The sequence below is a fragment of the Aspergillus novofumigatus genome (assembly GCF_002847465.1).
Source record: "Aspergillus novofumigatus IBT 16806 chromosome Unknown P174scaffold_4, whole genome shotgun sequence".
NCBI lineage: Eukaryota > Fungi > Ascomycota > Eurotiomycetes > Eurotiales > Aspergillaceae > Aspergillus > Aspergillus novofumigatus.
In genome coordinates, this window is record NW_020194277.1 from 577,209 (window position 1) to 591,255 (window position 14,047).

The 14,047-nt window shown below is 49.4% G+C and overlaps 3 protein-coding genes across 3 annotated transcripts; 2 read left to right on the forward strand and 1 right to left on the reverse strand.

Moving 5' to 3' along the window:
- Window positions 1-334: 334 nt before the first annotated feature.
- On the reverse strand, window positions 335-4,854 carry P174DRAFT_405821 (pectin lyase-like protein). Its single transcript, XM_024824083.1, has 10 exons — window positions 4,318-4,854; window positions 4,223-4,256; window positions 3,994-4,169; window positions 3,843-3,934; window positions 3,620-3,788; window positions 3,496-3,563; window positions 3,292-3,439; window positions 2,460-3,222; window positions 1,897-2,400; window positions 335-1,840 (listed from the first exon to the last, which is right to left on the reverse strand). Exons 1-10 carry the CDS (start codon window positions 4,801-4,803, stop codon window positions 342-344), a joined length of 3,939 nt encoding a protein of 1,312 aa, XP_024682289.1. The 5' UTR covers window positions 4,804-4,854; the 3' UTR covers window positions 335-341.
- Window positions 4,855-7,029: 2,175 nt separating this feature from the next.
- Window positions 7,030-11,643, forward strand: P174DRAFT_484249 (glycoside hydrolase; the record flags this gene model as incomplete). The annotated part of the gene is made up of 9 exons (XM_024830759.1): window positions 7,030-7,176; window positions 7,248-7,365; window positions 7,552-8,098; window positions 8,134-8,354; window positions 8,427-8,586; window positions 8,668-9,486; window positions 9,559-9,816; window positions 9,960-10,866; window positions 10,935-11,643. The coding sequence occupies 9 exons, from the start codon at window positions 7,030-7,032 to the stop codon at window positions 11,367-11,369; spliced, it is 3,612 nt and encodes a 1,203-aa protein (XP_024682290.1). The 3' UTR covers window positions 11,370-11,643.
- A 214-nt stretch (window positions 11,644-11,857) lies between these two features.
- On the forward strand, window positions 11,858-13,972 carry P174DRAFT_405823 (uncharacterized protein). Its single transcript, XM_024824084.1, has 2 exons — window positions 11,858-11,910; window positions 11,961-13,972. Exons 1-2 carry the CDS (start codon window positions 11,866-11,868, stop codon window positions 13,905-13,907), a joined length of 1,992 nt encoding a protein of 663 aa, XP_024682291.1. The 5' UTR covers window positions 11,858-11,865; the 3' UTR covers window positions 13,908-13,972.
- Window positions 13,973-14,047: the final 75 nt, after the last annotated feature.

A 14,047-nucleotide genomic window follows, 5' to 3' on the forward strand; every position in this document is an offset into this window, starting at 1 on the left:
CCTTTAACTATATTATTATCTATAGGTTATATAGGCTTTACTATATATGTCCTCTTTTTCGACGTCTTCTTTTTCTTATTAGAACCTAATATTCATATAATAGTCTTCTAGGGCCTTAGAAGAGGAAATTATGAACTAAGTCTCCTAGGCTGGTAATATATTTCTCTTGCTGTTTTGCCTCCATTGGTAGGCAGCACATATAAACTTTGAGGACCAATCAAGGATGCGATATTCTTGCGCTATATGTGATCTGATAGGGACCTACTCATTCAACCTCATTCTTCCACAGCACTGAACACACGACATGACAAGCCTCGACAGACTGGCAACAGCCGTACCGTTCAATCCAAGATAATGTAGTCATCCGGGTCCCAGAAATCCGGATCATCCCAGTGAGTGTCTGGGCCCGTGCAATAAGTGGTTCCCTCGATCAAAGATCCGTCACAGTCAGTCCTGGACAATGACGGATTGACGTCCATGAATAAGGTCGAGGGAATCCCGTCTGCGATGCAGATACTCCGACATGAATCTCCCTTCGCGACTGTATGCCACCGACCACAGAAGAGTGTCGTGCCCTTGGCAACAGGGAAACCATCGGGCGGGTACCGAGTGGATTGGGTGTAGCCTGTGCTTGACCAGGGAGATTTAGCGCCGAGGTTCGGATGGATTCCAGTGTCATTGAACAGTCCCCCCTGCGGAGCAAGGCAGATGATGCTGCCGTGGACCTCCCGCGTGGATTGAAGGTTGCTGCATTCGGAGTTGATCCAGGGATTGTACTTCCTGACGTCGCCGTACCAGAGGGACTGTGCTCGTTCGATCGAATAGCAGGTGTCGTTATTCTGCAGCATGTATTGATGGCCACAGTTCAGCGGCAGGCATAGCTCGCGGCCAGTCACAAGCTCTGAGCAGTTGTAGATCAACATGGGGTTGCCGATTTGGATGGCCGCAGATGCCACCTGGTATTTCAAGGCAATGGAATCGCACGTGTCTCCGCGCTGGACCGTGTAGGTGAGATTCGACAGACAGATGGGTGTGGGGGCTGGTTCTTCTAGGAACAGTGAGTCGTGCAGATTTGTCGGCCCTTTGAGGCCACAGGTTGGCTTAACCCATTGTTCTAGATCGAATCGATCTTTCTCACTGTACGGTGAGTAAGGGCTGGCCTGTCTCATCTGTAACATAGTTGTGAAGCAGAAAGAACACATTTCAAATAGGGTCATCGAGGCAACGTTATTGACCACAGTGAAATGACTGACAATGTCGGGACAGTATCTGCCTGTGGCCGGATCCTTCAGACACGTCAGATTATATCCAGCATACATATACCCGCCCAGCTCCGTCGCCACTGCTTTGTCGATATACTGGTTTGCGCAGCTGGTGGACACATTATCGAACCAGCTCTTGAGACTCTCACCACATCCCTTGTCGCAGACTTCGTCCGTAAGAGTACTATTGCCGATGTACTGGCCAACTACAGGCGATAGAAACCTTTCGAGGTAGCTATGGCAGAGAATCTTTTGGGTGAGCGCAGTCTTGCAAGTTTCGGTAAGACTCAGACCCACGAGCCATTCAGGCTCGTAGAGCTGAAACCCAGGGAACTTCCTTTTACCAATTATGCTGTTGCCCTCGCGAATCCATGCCAATATTGAGGACATGAAACCATTGACGTTGGCCGCGGAGAGGGTGGCATTCTCATTCACAGGACTCACCATCTCCACGATGCCCTTGGTAACCAGATTATAGATCCAGGTGTCGGTGCTCTGGGAGATCTCAACGCCCCGCTGCTGACAGTTGGCGGTTACTAAACAATCTTGCGTATAGTCAGAGAACCAACTATAGAGACCTTTGTGAATGGTTAGCGACCACGGTTTCTCGTACACCATAGGCGATTGCACTAACCTGCTCCCATCACGTAGATTGAGCTAGAATCAAGGATACGTAGAGCCCAGGAAACAGCACATGTCTGAGAATGAACATCGCATGATGAGAAGGTAGGATCATTGGGGAACAGGCCGGTGGTGAAGGGCGTCGGGGCCTTTGGCGAAGGCTGAAAGTATGGGGATTCCGTCTGGATCATGCTCAAGTAGAGATCCTTGGCCTCAGAGATTTGGTACTGGTAGAGGACATGATGCTCTGATGCAGTTCCATACATCCAGGTAGGGCCTTGACTTTCAACCAGAATGCCCCGTGCGGCATAGACGTCGATCTGCTCCTGACTAGTGATATCCAGATCATGATCTGCAGTCCACACCCAGATATTCTCTAGATAGGCTGAGGAATGAGGAGTTAGATGCAGCATAAGTGACGCCGCCTTGCATTTCCCATTAACTGTGCCGCTTTTCTTCGGACAGTTGCTCGCTTGCAAATCGGATCCAATGGCGCCTCCAACCCGGAAATGAGAGTCTATTTCAGGAAGTACAGTGAGTTTTTCTTCTCCAGAATGGGTAAAGAATTGAACGTACCCCACATTCCTGCAGAACCTTGGGACGATTCGTGGACATTCCACTCAAGCAGAATAGCACCAGCCGTGGGCCCAGATACAGTGAACATCATGCTTTGGATCTCGATTATTCCGACATCACCACTGCGACCGACCTGGACTGCAACCCGAGGGTTCTTCTCGTCTTGAAATTTTGGACCAGTAGCCATGACCTGGGACCATGCTTGGCCAATTATTCGAGAGCCAAGGGGTATATGGAGAGTGTCCTTGATGACATAGACACCAAACGGGAAGAAGACAATGGATGACATGTTCGCAGCCCTATCCAAGATACTGTTCAACACAGCAGTATCATCTGATTTGCCGTCCCCAGCGGCTCCCCAGGCTTTTACATCGATGACCTGGCTCATGCCAATGTCCCTGTAGGTCGGCCGACGCCGCTGAAAGAAGCTCGGGACCACAAGCCCGTCGCGAGTTAAGGCGCTGCTTCGATTCATCGCAGGAATGTTCTGGCCGTTCATAAAGGTACTGGTGGTGCGTGATGTGACTTGCCCAAATCCCCACGATTCCACAGTTACGTAAGGGCCGCCAGACATTAGTGTTCGGCTCTTGACATTATCTAGGATAGCAGTGTCCACAGAAATAAAAGCCGTATTCTGGAGGAGGAACGAAGTTGAATTTTCCGCAAAGAGAGATGTGACGATCCCAGTCTTTGTGAACGCTATGACTGTGTCCAGAATGATTAATGATCCCACCGACTGTCCAGTGCTTTGAGGGCCTCCAGCCTGGCGACAGAGTTAGGAATAACCAAGCAATCTCAAGTACTGTAACCAATGCAGCAGAGAGAAACTTACTCCACCAACGATGACAATCCCATTCGTGCAGTTAGTGATCACCACATCCTGCATGGTCCAAGCCCAGTCCCAGTGGATTTGCAAGGCGGTTTTGCAATTCAAAAATGAAAGATGCGATGTAGTAAACTGTTGGTTACCGAAATATGCCCTGAACCATCGTCAGTACAGCGATGTAGTCCGGCAAGAGATGTCCCTGTGACGTACCCAAAATTCCCTCCGACGAAGGTGAGATTTGTGAGAAAACCACCGCTGCCATTCTCCATGTAGATGCCCTAGCACATGGTCAGGAACTATACTCGTAGAAGACTAATGACCTGTGTAGCCTTACCTGCTGGGTCGTGATATTGTCTTGCATCATATAGAATATGATATTCTCAAGCGATGTTCCCTGCGCAACCTGCCAATGGATTGCACAGACGTATGCAAGTGGATTCGTCCGAGTAATGTCCATCTTGAAATTGCGGATAGATCTCAAGAAATTGTTGGTGTTCAGGTACCTGGATATGTTATCAGAGATTGGAGACTCGATGAGCATCACCAGGCAAACCTACCACTGCGTGTTGTCCCCTGTATAGACATCCGAGGTTATAACACCAAGGCCAACGAAACTTGACGCCGCCAGAATGGTTGGGTAGTCAAATGGCTACCAGGAGGTGAGCGAAGTGCATGATGGAAGAAGTCTTTCTGTGAGTGGTGACATACATTTCCATAGAACTCAGTGTTGTAGTACTGTATAATCGGCGAGCTGACAAGGTATGTGCCAGAGGGAAAATAGATAAACGCCGGATAAATTGTGCTTGAACCACACTCAGCTCCACAACGTCCTCCATCAGATATAGCTTTGTTGATAGCCGCAGTATCATCGGTGACACCATCGCCTTGCAGGGAATCAGTAGAGCTCATCCATGGACTTGAAACTGGACACTCTTACCTTTTGCACCGTAGTCCTTGACATTTCTCCATACCTATGAAAACCGGACGGATTCAGTAAAATTGGTTAAGTGAATAATATGGGGGGACACTGACTTTGTATCCTGCAGGTGCAAACGGGCTAGAACCCCTCTGCTCCATCGTTGTAAGCCAAAAATCGTTCGTGGCTCGTTTCCTGAGTTCGGTTCTCTCCTGCGCTGGTTTTGATGATGGTACCGCAGGCGCGTATCCGTCGAGTCCATTTGGCTTGAGATATTGTTGTTCAGGAATATTAGTGTCATTTGTCTTGTGGGCTCTGTACTGCCCGATTATTTTTCCTATGTCAATCCCATAATCTCCTGGCAACGGCAACGGAGAGGCTTCCGCCACGAGCCGAGCAGCTTCAGCAAGCTCCGGGGAGATGGTGTACATGAAGTGCTTGCTACCTTCATTGCTTCTCTTGGTTGCGCTCAACCTAATATCAGCTGTGTCTGCCGGAAGATCATTGTTATAGTCGAGTGTGGCAGCTGGCTGAAATCCAACCGAGTCAGGTTGAAACTGGTACGTATTCCACTGAGGATATGCCAGTCCCCCTTTGTTCATCACTGAAAGCGCCTGCTGCGCCTTTTGGATGAGCCTCTCAGCTTCAGACAGGCTTGATGGGATAATAGAAGGCAGAGACACGACAGTTGACGCAGTGGCAGATGGTTCTGCTCCATTTCGCCGCTTTTGGTGCTGGTGGTGCAGAGTTTCATGGATATGGTTCGAGCCATAGACAGGGCTCAAAAGACAGAGAAGTAGAACCAGAAAGAGAGTAAGTGATTTCTGGCTCTGCAAGAGCCCATGGAGTCGAGCCATCCTGGAGCTGTGTGTTCAGTTCTGGAGGTTGCTGCTGTCAAGGAGTTAAGAGAAAGATGAGCACTCAGGGAGAAGGTATGGCTAAAAGTACTTGCATGTGCCTGGAGACAATGCTGGCCCATTTTACTCGGGGTGTGAGGTCTTGGATCCCCTCCTCCTTGCAATTTGCTTGTTCTCCTCATGAGCATTCTGGGCCCAGTTCGAACTATCCCATCCCTCCGGGTATAACGGCAGTGTTCTGCCTAGGTCGGCCGTGTATATGAGCTTGAAGCGCTGTAGATATGAGCATGATACACTCAACAGGCTAGCTCGGCTTCAATAGTATCACACGCTTGCCGTCTAGGCAAGACTGGAAATGAACTATCCATCACAATGATCATGCGAGCCAAGCACGGTGCGAGATGAGCACGTTGGGTAGTATTGCTAGAGATTGAAATTTAAATGGTCTGCGCCTCCAAGCGTAGTACCTGCAGCTTAGCTGTCAGATTGACCAAACATCTCCGTGGTTCGAGTCATGCTGTTATTATGGTTGTCCAGTGACCGTACAATCTGGATGCTCTAGGAAACTCCCGGAGATGAGCGACAGATGGTAAGGCTCGCTTCGCAGTAAGGTCTGGCTAATCAGCAGAGGTACAGTTCATTTGTTGTCGATAAACCTAAATAACCTTCTAGACAAGGGTGTAGTAGATATAAGGTACTACGTAGTACAGGGGCAATCATGTGTGATGAGGCTGTGAAAGTGAAACACTGCGAATAGAATGATGGATTCAGATACTCCAACTTTGTCAAGACTAGGTACAACAGGTCGGAATGTGGCCCAGGCACCGGGCCCCAGGAGCTAAGTAGTAGGAAGCAATTGTATGATTGACAGGGTCTAATCCTCGGCTAGACTCCTGTCCAATCATTCTGCCCAACTAGGCCCCGTTGAGGGTCTAACCTCCCCGTATATTAAGCCAAGATACGCGGGGTGTCTGGGCATCTGCAGGAACAAAGACAATAGTCACAATATGACAGAAGTAGCAACTAGTATCCAGTACTAGTACGGACTAATAACCCCTGAACCACAGGATAGACTGCTCTAGGCTTGTGACAGTGGTTTTAATGCCTTGACTTTTCGGACACTTGAGCCGATGACCGGGCTTTCTCTTTGACAATTTCACCACTTCCAAGGATCTGCTAACCGATGTTACATTGGCATTACTAGCACTACTCTTTACCCTGATAGGAAGCAAATGTCTGCGCCTGGAGTACGAGTTTGCCGGCTCCGAGGGATAACATGTTAAGGCTAAATAGCAATATATCACGACGAGGATAAACGAAGTGGAGCAAATGGGTCTCAAGATTCTCGAGCATATCAATATATTTTGCGGAGTCAACGTTCACTACTGAACAAGATGGACAAGCATGAGGCATTGACCCCATTTGCAGTGCTCCACAATCTCGCTGCATCTAATTAATACTTAGTCTCGACGCGATATTATCACAGTCGTGGTACTGCCAGTCATCATGAAGTGTGAAGTGGCTTGCGCAGCATAGCGCCGTGATAAGGGCAATATGAATAGTACTCTAGCTTTGCAGTAATATTTCCACGGTCTCCTTTCAGGCAATTTCAAGCGTTCCAAGCTGCAGCCAAAGGAGTCCGCTCCAAGAAAGTCGGTGCCGCCATAGTGTGCCCCCGCAAGATATAGGGACGAAAATGGCTCCGGCCCTCGACTACGGAATTCGAATACACTTCTCGCTCTGAAAGTTGCGTTCCCTATGAGCGAACAACCTAGTAGGCATGCAAATTAATGAGTAGTCTAGAATTCGGCCGACATAGACTCCATCTTTCTGATCGGACATTCAGGGGCCATGCAGGATTCTGGATTCTAAGTAGGTAGTAGTAGTATAAAGCATCCAAATAACCCATTGCAATGGCTCCACGAGTCTTTTCCGTCCTTCGAACCCAAGGCTTGAATTCTTCATTCCACCATGGGCCTCCTGAGAAGAGTATGGTCTCTCTTTATTCTTGCATATGTCTTGATTGAGGTGGTTGCGCAGGATTGCAGCGTTTCCAATCCCTGCGCAACGGGTTGCTGCTCTAAATATGGCTATTGCGGGACGGGACAGGACCATTGCGTACGTCTTTCTCTTTGTTGATGGAGGTAATATATCGTTCTGGGGATCTCTAACGTTGCATCCATGTCAAGGGACCCGATGTCTGCGTTGCCAATTGCGACTACGAGGCCACTACCCAATGTAGTGCAAACAAGCCCTGTGCAATCGGCTGCTGTTCCAAATTCGGGGTTTGTGGTTTTGGACCTGACTGTAAGTCTAAGCTAGCCGATATGTTCCGCGCAAGAATTCCGAGCTAGGGATTCCGTGTTCATTGATGCACTTGATGTCTTCTCATCGGTGCGCTTTTTTGCGCATCCTTCTTAAACCCTCCCCCGGTTTTCTAGGTCATGCACGGAGAGACAAGATTGGTAACGAGTTCGCTGACAATGAGATCAGATTGCGGCAAGGAATCATGCGTCTCGTCCTGCGAAAGGAAGTCAGAGTGTGATCCTGGAACTTGGGGTGAGAAATATGCAAATTCCACCACCTGTCCATTGAACGTCTGTTGCAGCCAATACGGTTTCTGCGGCACGACGCAGGAGTTCTGCGGCAATAAGAAAGTCACTAGGCCGTCATGCGATGATGGGAACAGCCTTTCCCGAGTCGTAGGATATTACGAGGGCTGGGCAACGAGCAGACCCTGCCACGCGATCTGGCCAGAGCAGATTCCCGCAGGTATCTATACGCACCTTAACTACGCCTTCGCAACCATCAATCCAGAAACATACGAAGTCCTTGCCCCACATCCTAACGAGGTCAAACTAATGAAAAGGTTGACGGGCTTGAAGTCAAACCGGGCAAATCTGAAAGTCAACATCGCCATTGGTGGTTGGAGTTTCAATGATCCAGGCCCGACTGCGTCTGTCTTCTCTGACCTAGCAGCCTCGGAGGACAAGCAGAGGAAGTTTTTCAAGTCTCTGACCTCCTTCATGTCGACCTACGGGTTTGACGGCGTAGACATTGACTGGGAATATCCAGTGGATGTGAATCGCGGGGCCGTCCAGCAGACTTTGCAAATTTTCCGAAATTCATGGCAAACCTGAAAAGCGCGCTGCAAGGTACTTCGACCGGTGCAGAGATTAGCCTGACTCTGCCAACATCCTACTGGTACTTGCAGCATTTTGATATCAAGGAGCTAGCCAAACACGTCGACTATTTCAACTACATGTCTTACGACCTTCACGGCACCTGGGATAAAGGCACGTTGCAGCCCTATCGACCCTACCCTGTGACATATCATGTCAGATCTGTGGCTAATTCATCTTTCACAGGGAATAAGTGGACCGGCGAATATCTGGATGCGCATACAAACCTGACCGAGATCACTGCAGCAATGGACCTACTTTGGAGAAATCGAATTAGTCCGGACAAGGTCGTTTTAGGGTTAGCTTTCTACAGCCGTGCATTTACCGTTCAAAGCACCAATTGCAGGTCAGTTCTTTACCCAATCCTGGGTTGGCCCGAGGCTAATCAGAGACAACGATTAAACTAAAAAAAAAAAAAAAATCCCAGGACCCCAGGATGTCTTTTCGCATCTGGTTCTGACGCTGGACCATGCAGCGGGCAGACCGGTGTGCTGCTCAACAGTGAGATTGACGACATTCGAGCCAACAAAAGTCTCAACCCCACATTGGACAAGGATGCTGCCGTGCAGTTACTTACCTGGGATAACCAGTGGGCGTCGTATGACGATGATGCAACCTTTAAGCTCAAGATGGAGTTTGCCCGAAAGACATGCCTAGGCGGTATCATGGTATGGGCTGTCAGTCATGACACAAATAACGGGACGTACTCCAGAGCATTGTCTGGGGCGGTCCCACATTACAAGCCAGCGTCTTTTGTCGTAGTCGACAGCAGTGTTACGCCCAACGGTCTTACGGTATATACCGAAGAGAAGCAGAGGCAGTGCAAGTGGACTAATTGCGGGCAAACCTGCACTGGCGATTATGTCGCAGTCAAGCGTTCGGACCCAGGATATCGAGGTGATGAGCTGATGATCGCGGGCACTACGTGTCGCGGTGGCACCGTACATACCCTCTGCTGTCCTAAAGAACGTGTACCCCGCTGTGGTTGGTATACACACAATAACGGAAACTGCAATCCGACCTGTCCACGCGGCATGTTCGAAATCGGGTCCCTTACAGGACTGCTCTGCACCAGGGGGGGTGGGTATCAGGCCGCATGCTGTGAGAGCGGAAAGGACTCAACTGAGCTGTACAGCACGTTACAATGGTCCAATTTTCCGGACTGTGCTGCTGGGAAATGTCCAGTTGTGCAGGATGGTAAAACTGAGACACTGGCGCTCGCCAGCTCAGGAAGCGGCGACAGTTGGTGCAAGCTTACCTTCAACGACACCCTGCAACGTGTCAAACAAGAAGAGCGGAAGCTATGCTACGACTCAAGCAAGGAAAAGAAGACCTGGGGCAACTGTGCTTGGTACCGGTCGGTCGATTCCCCTCCTTCGGGCCAACCGTCCACGTTCTGTATGAATTCTTGCCCCGCAGACAAGGTCCGGCTCGCAACGTACGATACCGATGAAACCTGCTCGCACGGTATACGTGCGTTTTGTTGCGATGACAATTACTACACCACTACGGGGCGAACGAACCCGGAGATGCAAGAGTTCGCAAATGCCCTTAAAAGTTACCTGGTGAATGGAGTGTGTCCGCTGGGCTCAGGGGCCCGGACGGCCTATCCAGCATAATGGTTACGAGAGATGTCTTGATCACAGATTGGGATAGAGCCAGCCAGGGTAGAGCCAACTGGGATGGAGCGAGCTTGGTGGCCTCTTCTGTTGTGCAAAGAGATGTCGATGACGGCTACAAAAATCTGCAGCTGTTGATTCCCGTACTGACGGTGCTCCTGAAAACCGACGAGAACTCGATGAATGCAAAGGAAACGCTCGAGGCTGGCGACTGGGATAACTGGGCAAAATCTAATAACTACCTCGGTCTGGAGCTGAAGTTCCTGAAACCCTATGTCCTAGGATTGAAAATCTGGTACGATCTGGGTGCTGAATTCGTTGCGCAGAACATTCTGTGTCGACCTGGAGCGTGGAGCGCTATGGCTAAAAACCAGAATCCAGCCATGTGTCTGGGCGATCCCTGCGATGAAGGTGCTGATCCTGATCTATGCCGGACTGAGGAACTGGAGGGTAATGCTGACGATAGCGATCTGACCGAGCGATCTGTTGGTGTTCTTGACAAACGCGCCAGTCCCAAGACATACAGGGTCTGGTGCGCTGTATCCGGGACTTATGTCTCTGACCTGAAGATCTTACCACGTCCTTACCCAAGCGCTGGGAAATGGAAATCAACCGACACTCAGTTCCAACGGGCGCGAGCTTACCAGGTTCGAGCCGACTGCGCAAACCCCCTGGTGGACCCGATGATCAAGACTGGTGACTTCTTTGATACCGAGCATGTGCTCGAGCTTCAGCTTATTCCTCTTTTCTTTGAGTATGCAACTGGAGCAACACTGGCCTCCGGCAAAGTGCCAAATTTCCATCCCATCGATTGCACCTTTTTTCTGGCAGCCAACATAAACGGTCTGTATTCGAACATCCTTCGTACTAGCAGCCCGCTTTATTCCTCCGATCCTTTTCGAGATAGCAGTCAACCAGCATGGCGAATCATGGCGGCCCTCGGCACCAAGACAAACAAAGACAATTTCTACCTGCTCGAGAAGCCAGTCAACGGGATGAAAGCACGGGTATTTGTTCCCTTCCTATATCTATTGTGGATGTCTGCTGATGCCTATCTCTCTTGCTGCGTGAACAGATTATGGGTAACAAGAATCTCGTTGCAGCGAACAAGTGGACCACTTTTGTCCATGATACGACTTTACCTGGGATACCGCTCAAATTAATCAAGGCCGCCATTGCCGTTTGGCATTATCTGAACGACGAAGAGGTCTCTGATTCCTTTGTGGAAATTGTGTCGAATCTACGCAAGGTTTTCCGGGAAGTAGATAGGGAGTATAATGGAGGGACAAGCCTCTTCGTCGCGGCCTGGGATGAATGGTGGCATGATTACATGCAATTCCAGCTTAAACGTTCATACGATTGGATCCATGAAAAGATCAGCGAGATGCGAGAAGTGTGGGAGGGCCAACCTGACCAGAACCCAGTGAAACCATTGGTACTGGGCAGCCTTGACCAGCTATCGGGATACGCATTTGCCATTGTTCATCATGACCATACAATCTTTCCCTGATTATCAGTGAATCGCACCGGGCCATTCTAAGGAGGCTGAGGGTACAATTAGGTCCAGAGGACCAGATGTATAAAGTCTGGTATATCCCTGCTGTGTTGACTCTACTGCTATCATCCCTAGGAGCTAGAGATGGTTGTCTAGACACCTTTTTAGCTGAGCGACTTGATATATAACAAAGTCCATCTCGCGCTATTACATAGAATCCAAAACAGTCTGACAGAATGTATGCTTCCGAGAACACTGGGGACTTTCGCCAAGATAAACCCAAGCCCCAAGCGCCCAAATCAAGATGAGCAACTGGAGGAAAATATGAGGAGAATCAGGCTAAATTCACAATCTCAAGGTTTTGCATCGGTAGATTAACACACGTGATTTTGAGTAAAGATGCCTAAGGACTAAGGACTAAGATGACCTTCCCAGGGGGCAGAAATAAATAAATGGCATGTTGCCAGCCACATTAGCGCGTTTCTCACCACGTTCACCTCTCTACAACACCATGGAGGATCTTCCCATCGAGATCTTGCGACACATTTGTTTTATGGTCTGTCTTCGCCTACTGTCTGTATTCTCAGCATACTAACAAAATTCCAGATCAAAACAGACTCCCCAGGCGATCTTCCGCAGCTAAGATTAACCAACAGACTGTGGAGTGACCTAGTGGCCCCATTTTTGTTCAAATCACTCAGAGTAAAATTCCGAGACCTGGCTGAGCTCCAGGAGACCGCATCTGAGGTTGATCATGGTGGAAAAGGGCAGACTTTTCTCAAATATGCTCGTAAATTGGATGTGGTTTGCCTTTATAAACCGTATATCGAGACCAAGAAAGCAAGGAGCCTCTGGCAGGTTAAAGACTGGGGGATGGAGTTTGCCGACTACATTCGGCCAGCTCACCGGGACACGTTCCTGGAACACCAGCTCAGCGAGTCTATCGACTCGGATCTCAGATTTCTGAATCTGAGTGTTGATTACTATTCGGAGAAGGAGTGGCAGCCGCTCGTGTCGTTGATCGCGCGACTTGAGCACCTAGAAGAGCTGAATTACGCAGCACACAACATGTTCCCTGCACCCGTTCATCAGTTCATCTGCCAGTATCATCCCAAATGTAGGGTGAACATCTGGTTCTTTCAGGACTTGAGCATTGATGTACCGGGCCGGGGAATGCCTGACCCTGGATACAGAGCCTCCATGGATGATCCATTTGAGATTAGTATACTCCAGTCGCCAGGTCTCCATACTTTTGCCGTAAATTACTTTACCGCATACCACCCCAGTGGAGGTCAAGGATTTGTTCACCTCGACGAGCTTCTTCCCTTTGTCTGCATGGGTCAAAACCTAAAGCGTTTAACCATACAGGCTATCATTGCACCCAACGATGGTTCTATCATGAAAATCAAACAGGAATGGAAAGACTTCTCCGCTGATTTTAAGCCCGTCCCGGCAGCTTGTTTGGACTCACTCTCATTGCACTTCGGATCTGGGCGCGGGCCATTGGAGGAGATTCTGCTGAAACTAGGGAACCTTATCGACCTATCTCGGCTCCGCTCCTTGGATATGTCCATTCACTCGAGCCCGAGCTTGCTGGCACAAGCTGCTTCGCTTTTCCACAGCTTAGAGCGACTGTTTGTTACCATGGACCCGTGGGCCAAACCCAATGAAGATGTCAATGCCGATGACGAAGAGATGGTGGCCGCAGTCCGAGCTTTTGCTCCGGTGAGGTTCCTCTGTTTGCGCGGCTTACGCAGCACTTCTTCCCTCGATCACATCCTTCAGCATCATGGCACATCATTGCAGGGCCTTGCAATTGAGGCATCGGAGGAAGAACGGCTGTACATGTGGGGATACAAGTACCCCGTTTTAGACAGTCAACATATTTCTCAGCTGGTAGGCTGTTGCCCAAGCTTGCAGGAACTTCGGCTTCAGATCAAGCGCCGAGGAGGCAGTCCCCAGGAGTGCAACATATACAGAGCAATCGGTCAATTCACACAGCTGCATACCTTGATCCTGGATTTGCATTGTGATCCCAGACAGTCACCCATCGGTCCTGAAATCGCTAGCACTACCTGTTTGCGAGAGACTCTCATCAATGCTGCGACAGATGAAAGCCTTGCAATGAGTATTTGGGACCTCATCGCGGCAAGTCAACCCAGCAAAAGACTGAGAAAGCTACGCATCATACCCTTCGGAGCAAACTTCTATTCGAGGGAGGAGAAGCATGTGATCCGACCACTGAGTCGTTCATTTCTTCTCACCCGGCCCGATTTCTGCTGCCAAACAAAGCCGGACGTGCGGGAGATTGGGAAGGAAGCATGGGAGTTGTGGCGAGAGGACGACATTTTTCAAGACGGCCGTCTACATATACCGCAGCAGGTCTATGATCTCTTGAATGAAATCTGGCCGTCCACGCGGGGGTACCGAACAAACACTGGAGCCAGTACTGGAAGAGCTTCCCTTTACAGGCGGATCTTCTGTGATACGGTCATCTTCATTGCTTACTACGCGGATGATCTGAAAGATACATGTTTGGAATCGATACCCTGATGTCTAGTTCACTGAGGACGTGCAACCACTAGATATTTTGACCAGATATTTCATATATAGCCTCCACTAATCTATCTATTAATCTATAAATATTGGTCTATCGACAGAGAAAAAACCGACGGTTTCACCAAATCCGAGGT

Excerpts from the sequence above, each read along its gene's own strand:
- P174DRAFT_405823 (XM_024824084.1), top strand. The coding sequence starts at position 11,866 with ATGGAGGATCTTCCCATCGAGATCTTGCGACACATTTGTTTTATG. Across the intron at positions 11,911-11,960 it reads TGCGACACATTTGTTTTATG|ATCAAAACAGACTCCCCAGG; the intron begins GTCTGTCTTCGC and ends ACAAAATTCCAG.
- P174DRAFT_405821 (XM_024824083.1), bottom strand. The coding sequence starts at position 4,803 with ATGAACAAAGGGGGACTGGCATATCCTCAGTGGAATACGTACCAGTTT. Across the intron at positions 3,564-3,619 it reads ACAATATCACGACCCAGCAG|GGCATCTACATGGAGAATGG; the intron begins GTAAGGCTACAC and ends ACCATGTGCTAG. Across the intron at positions 3,440-3,495 it reads TTCGTCGGAGGGAATTTTGG|GGCATATTTCGGTAACCAAC; the intron begins GTACGTCACAGG and ends ACGATGGTTCAG.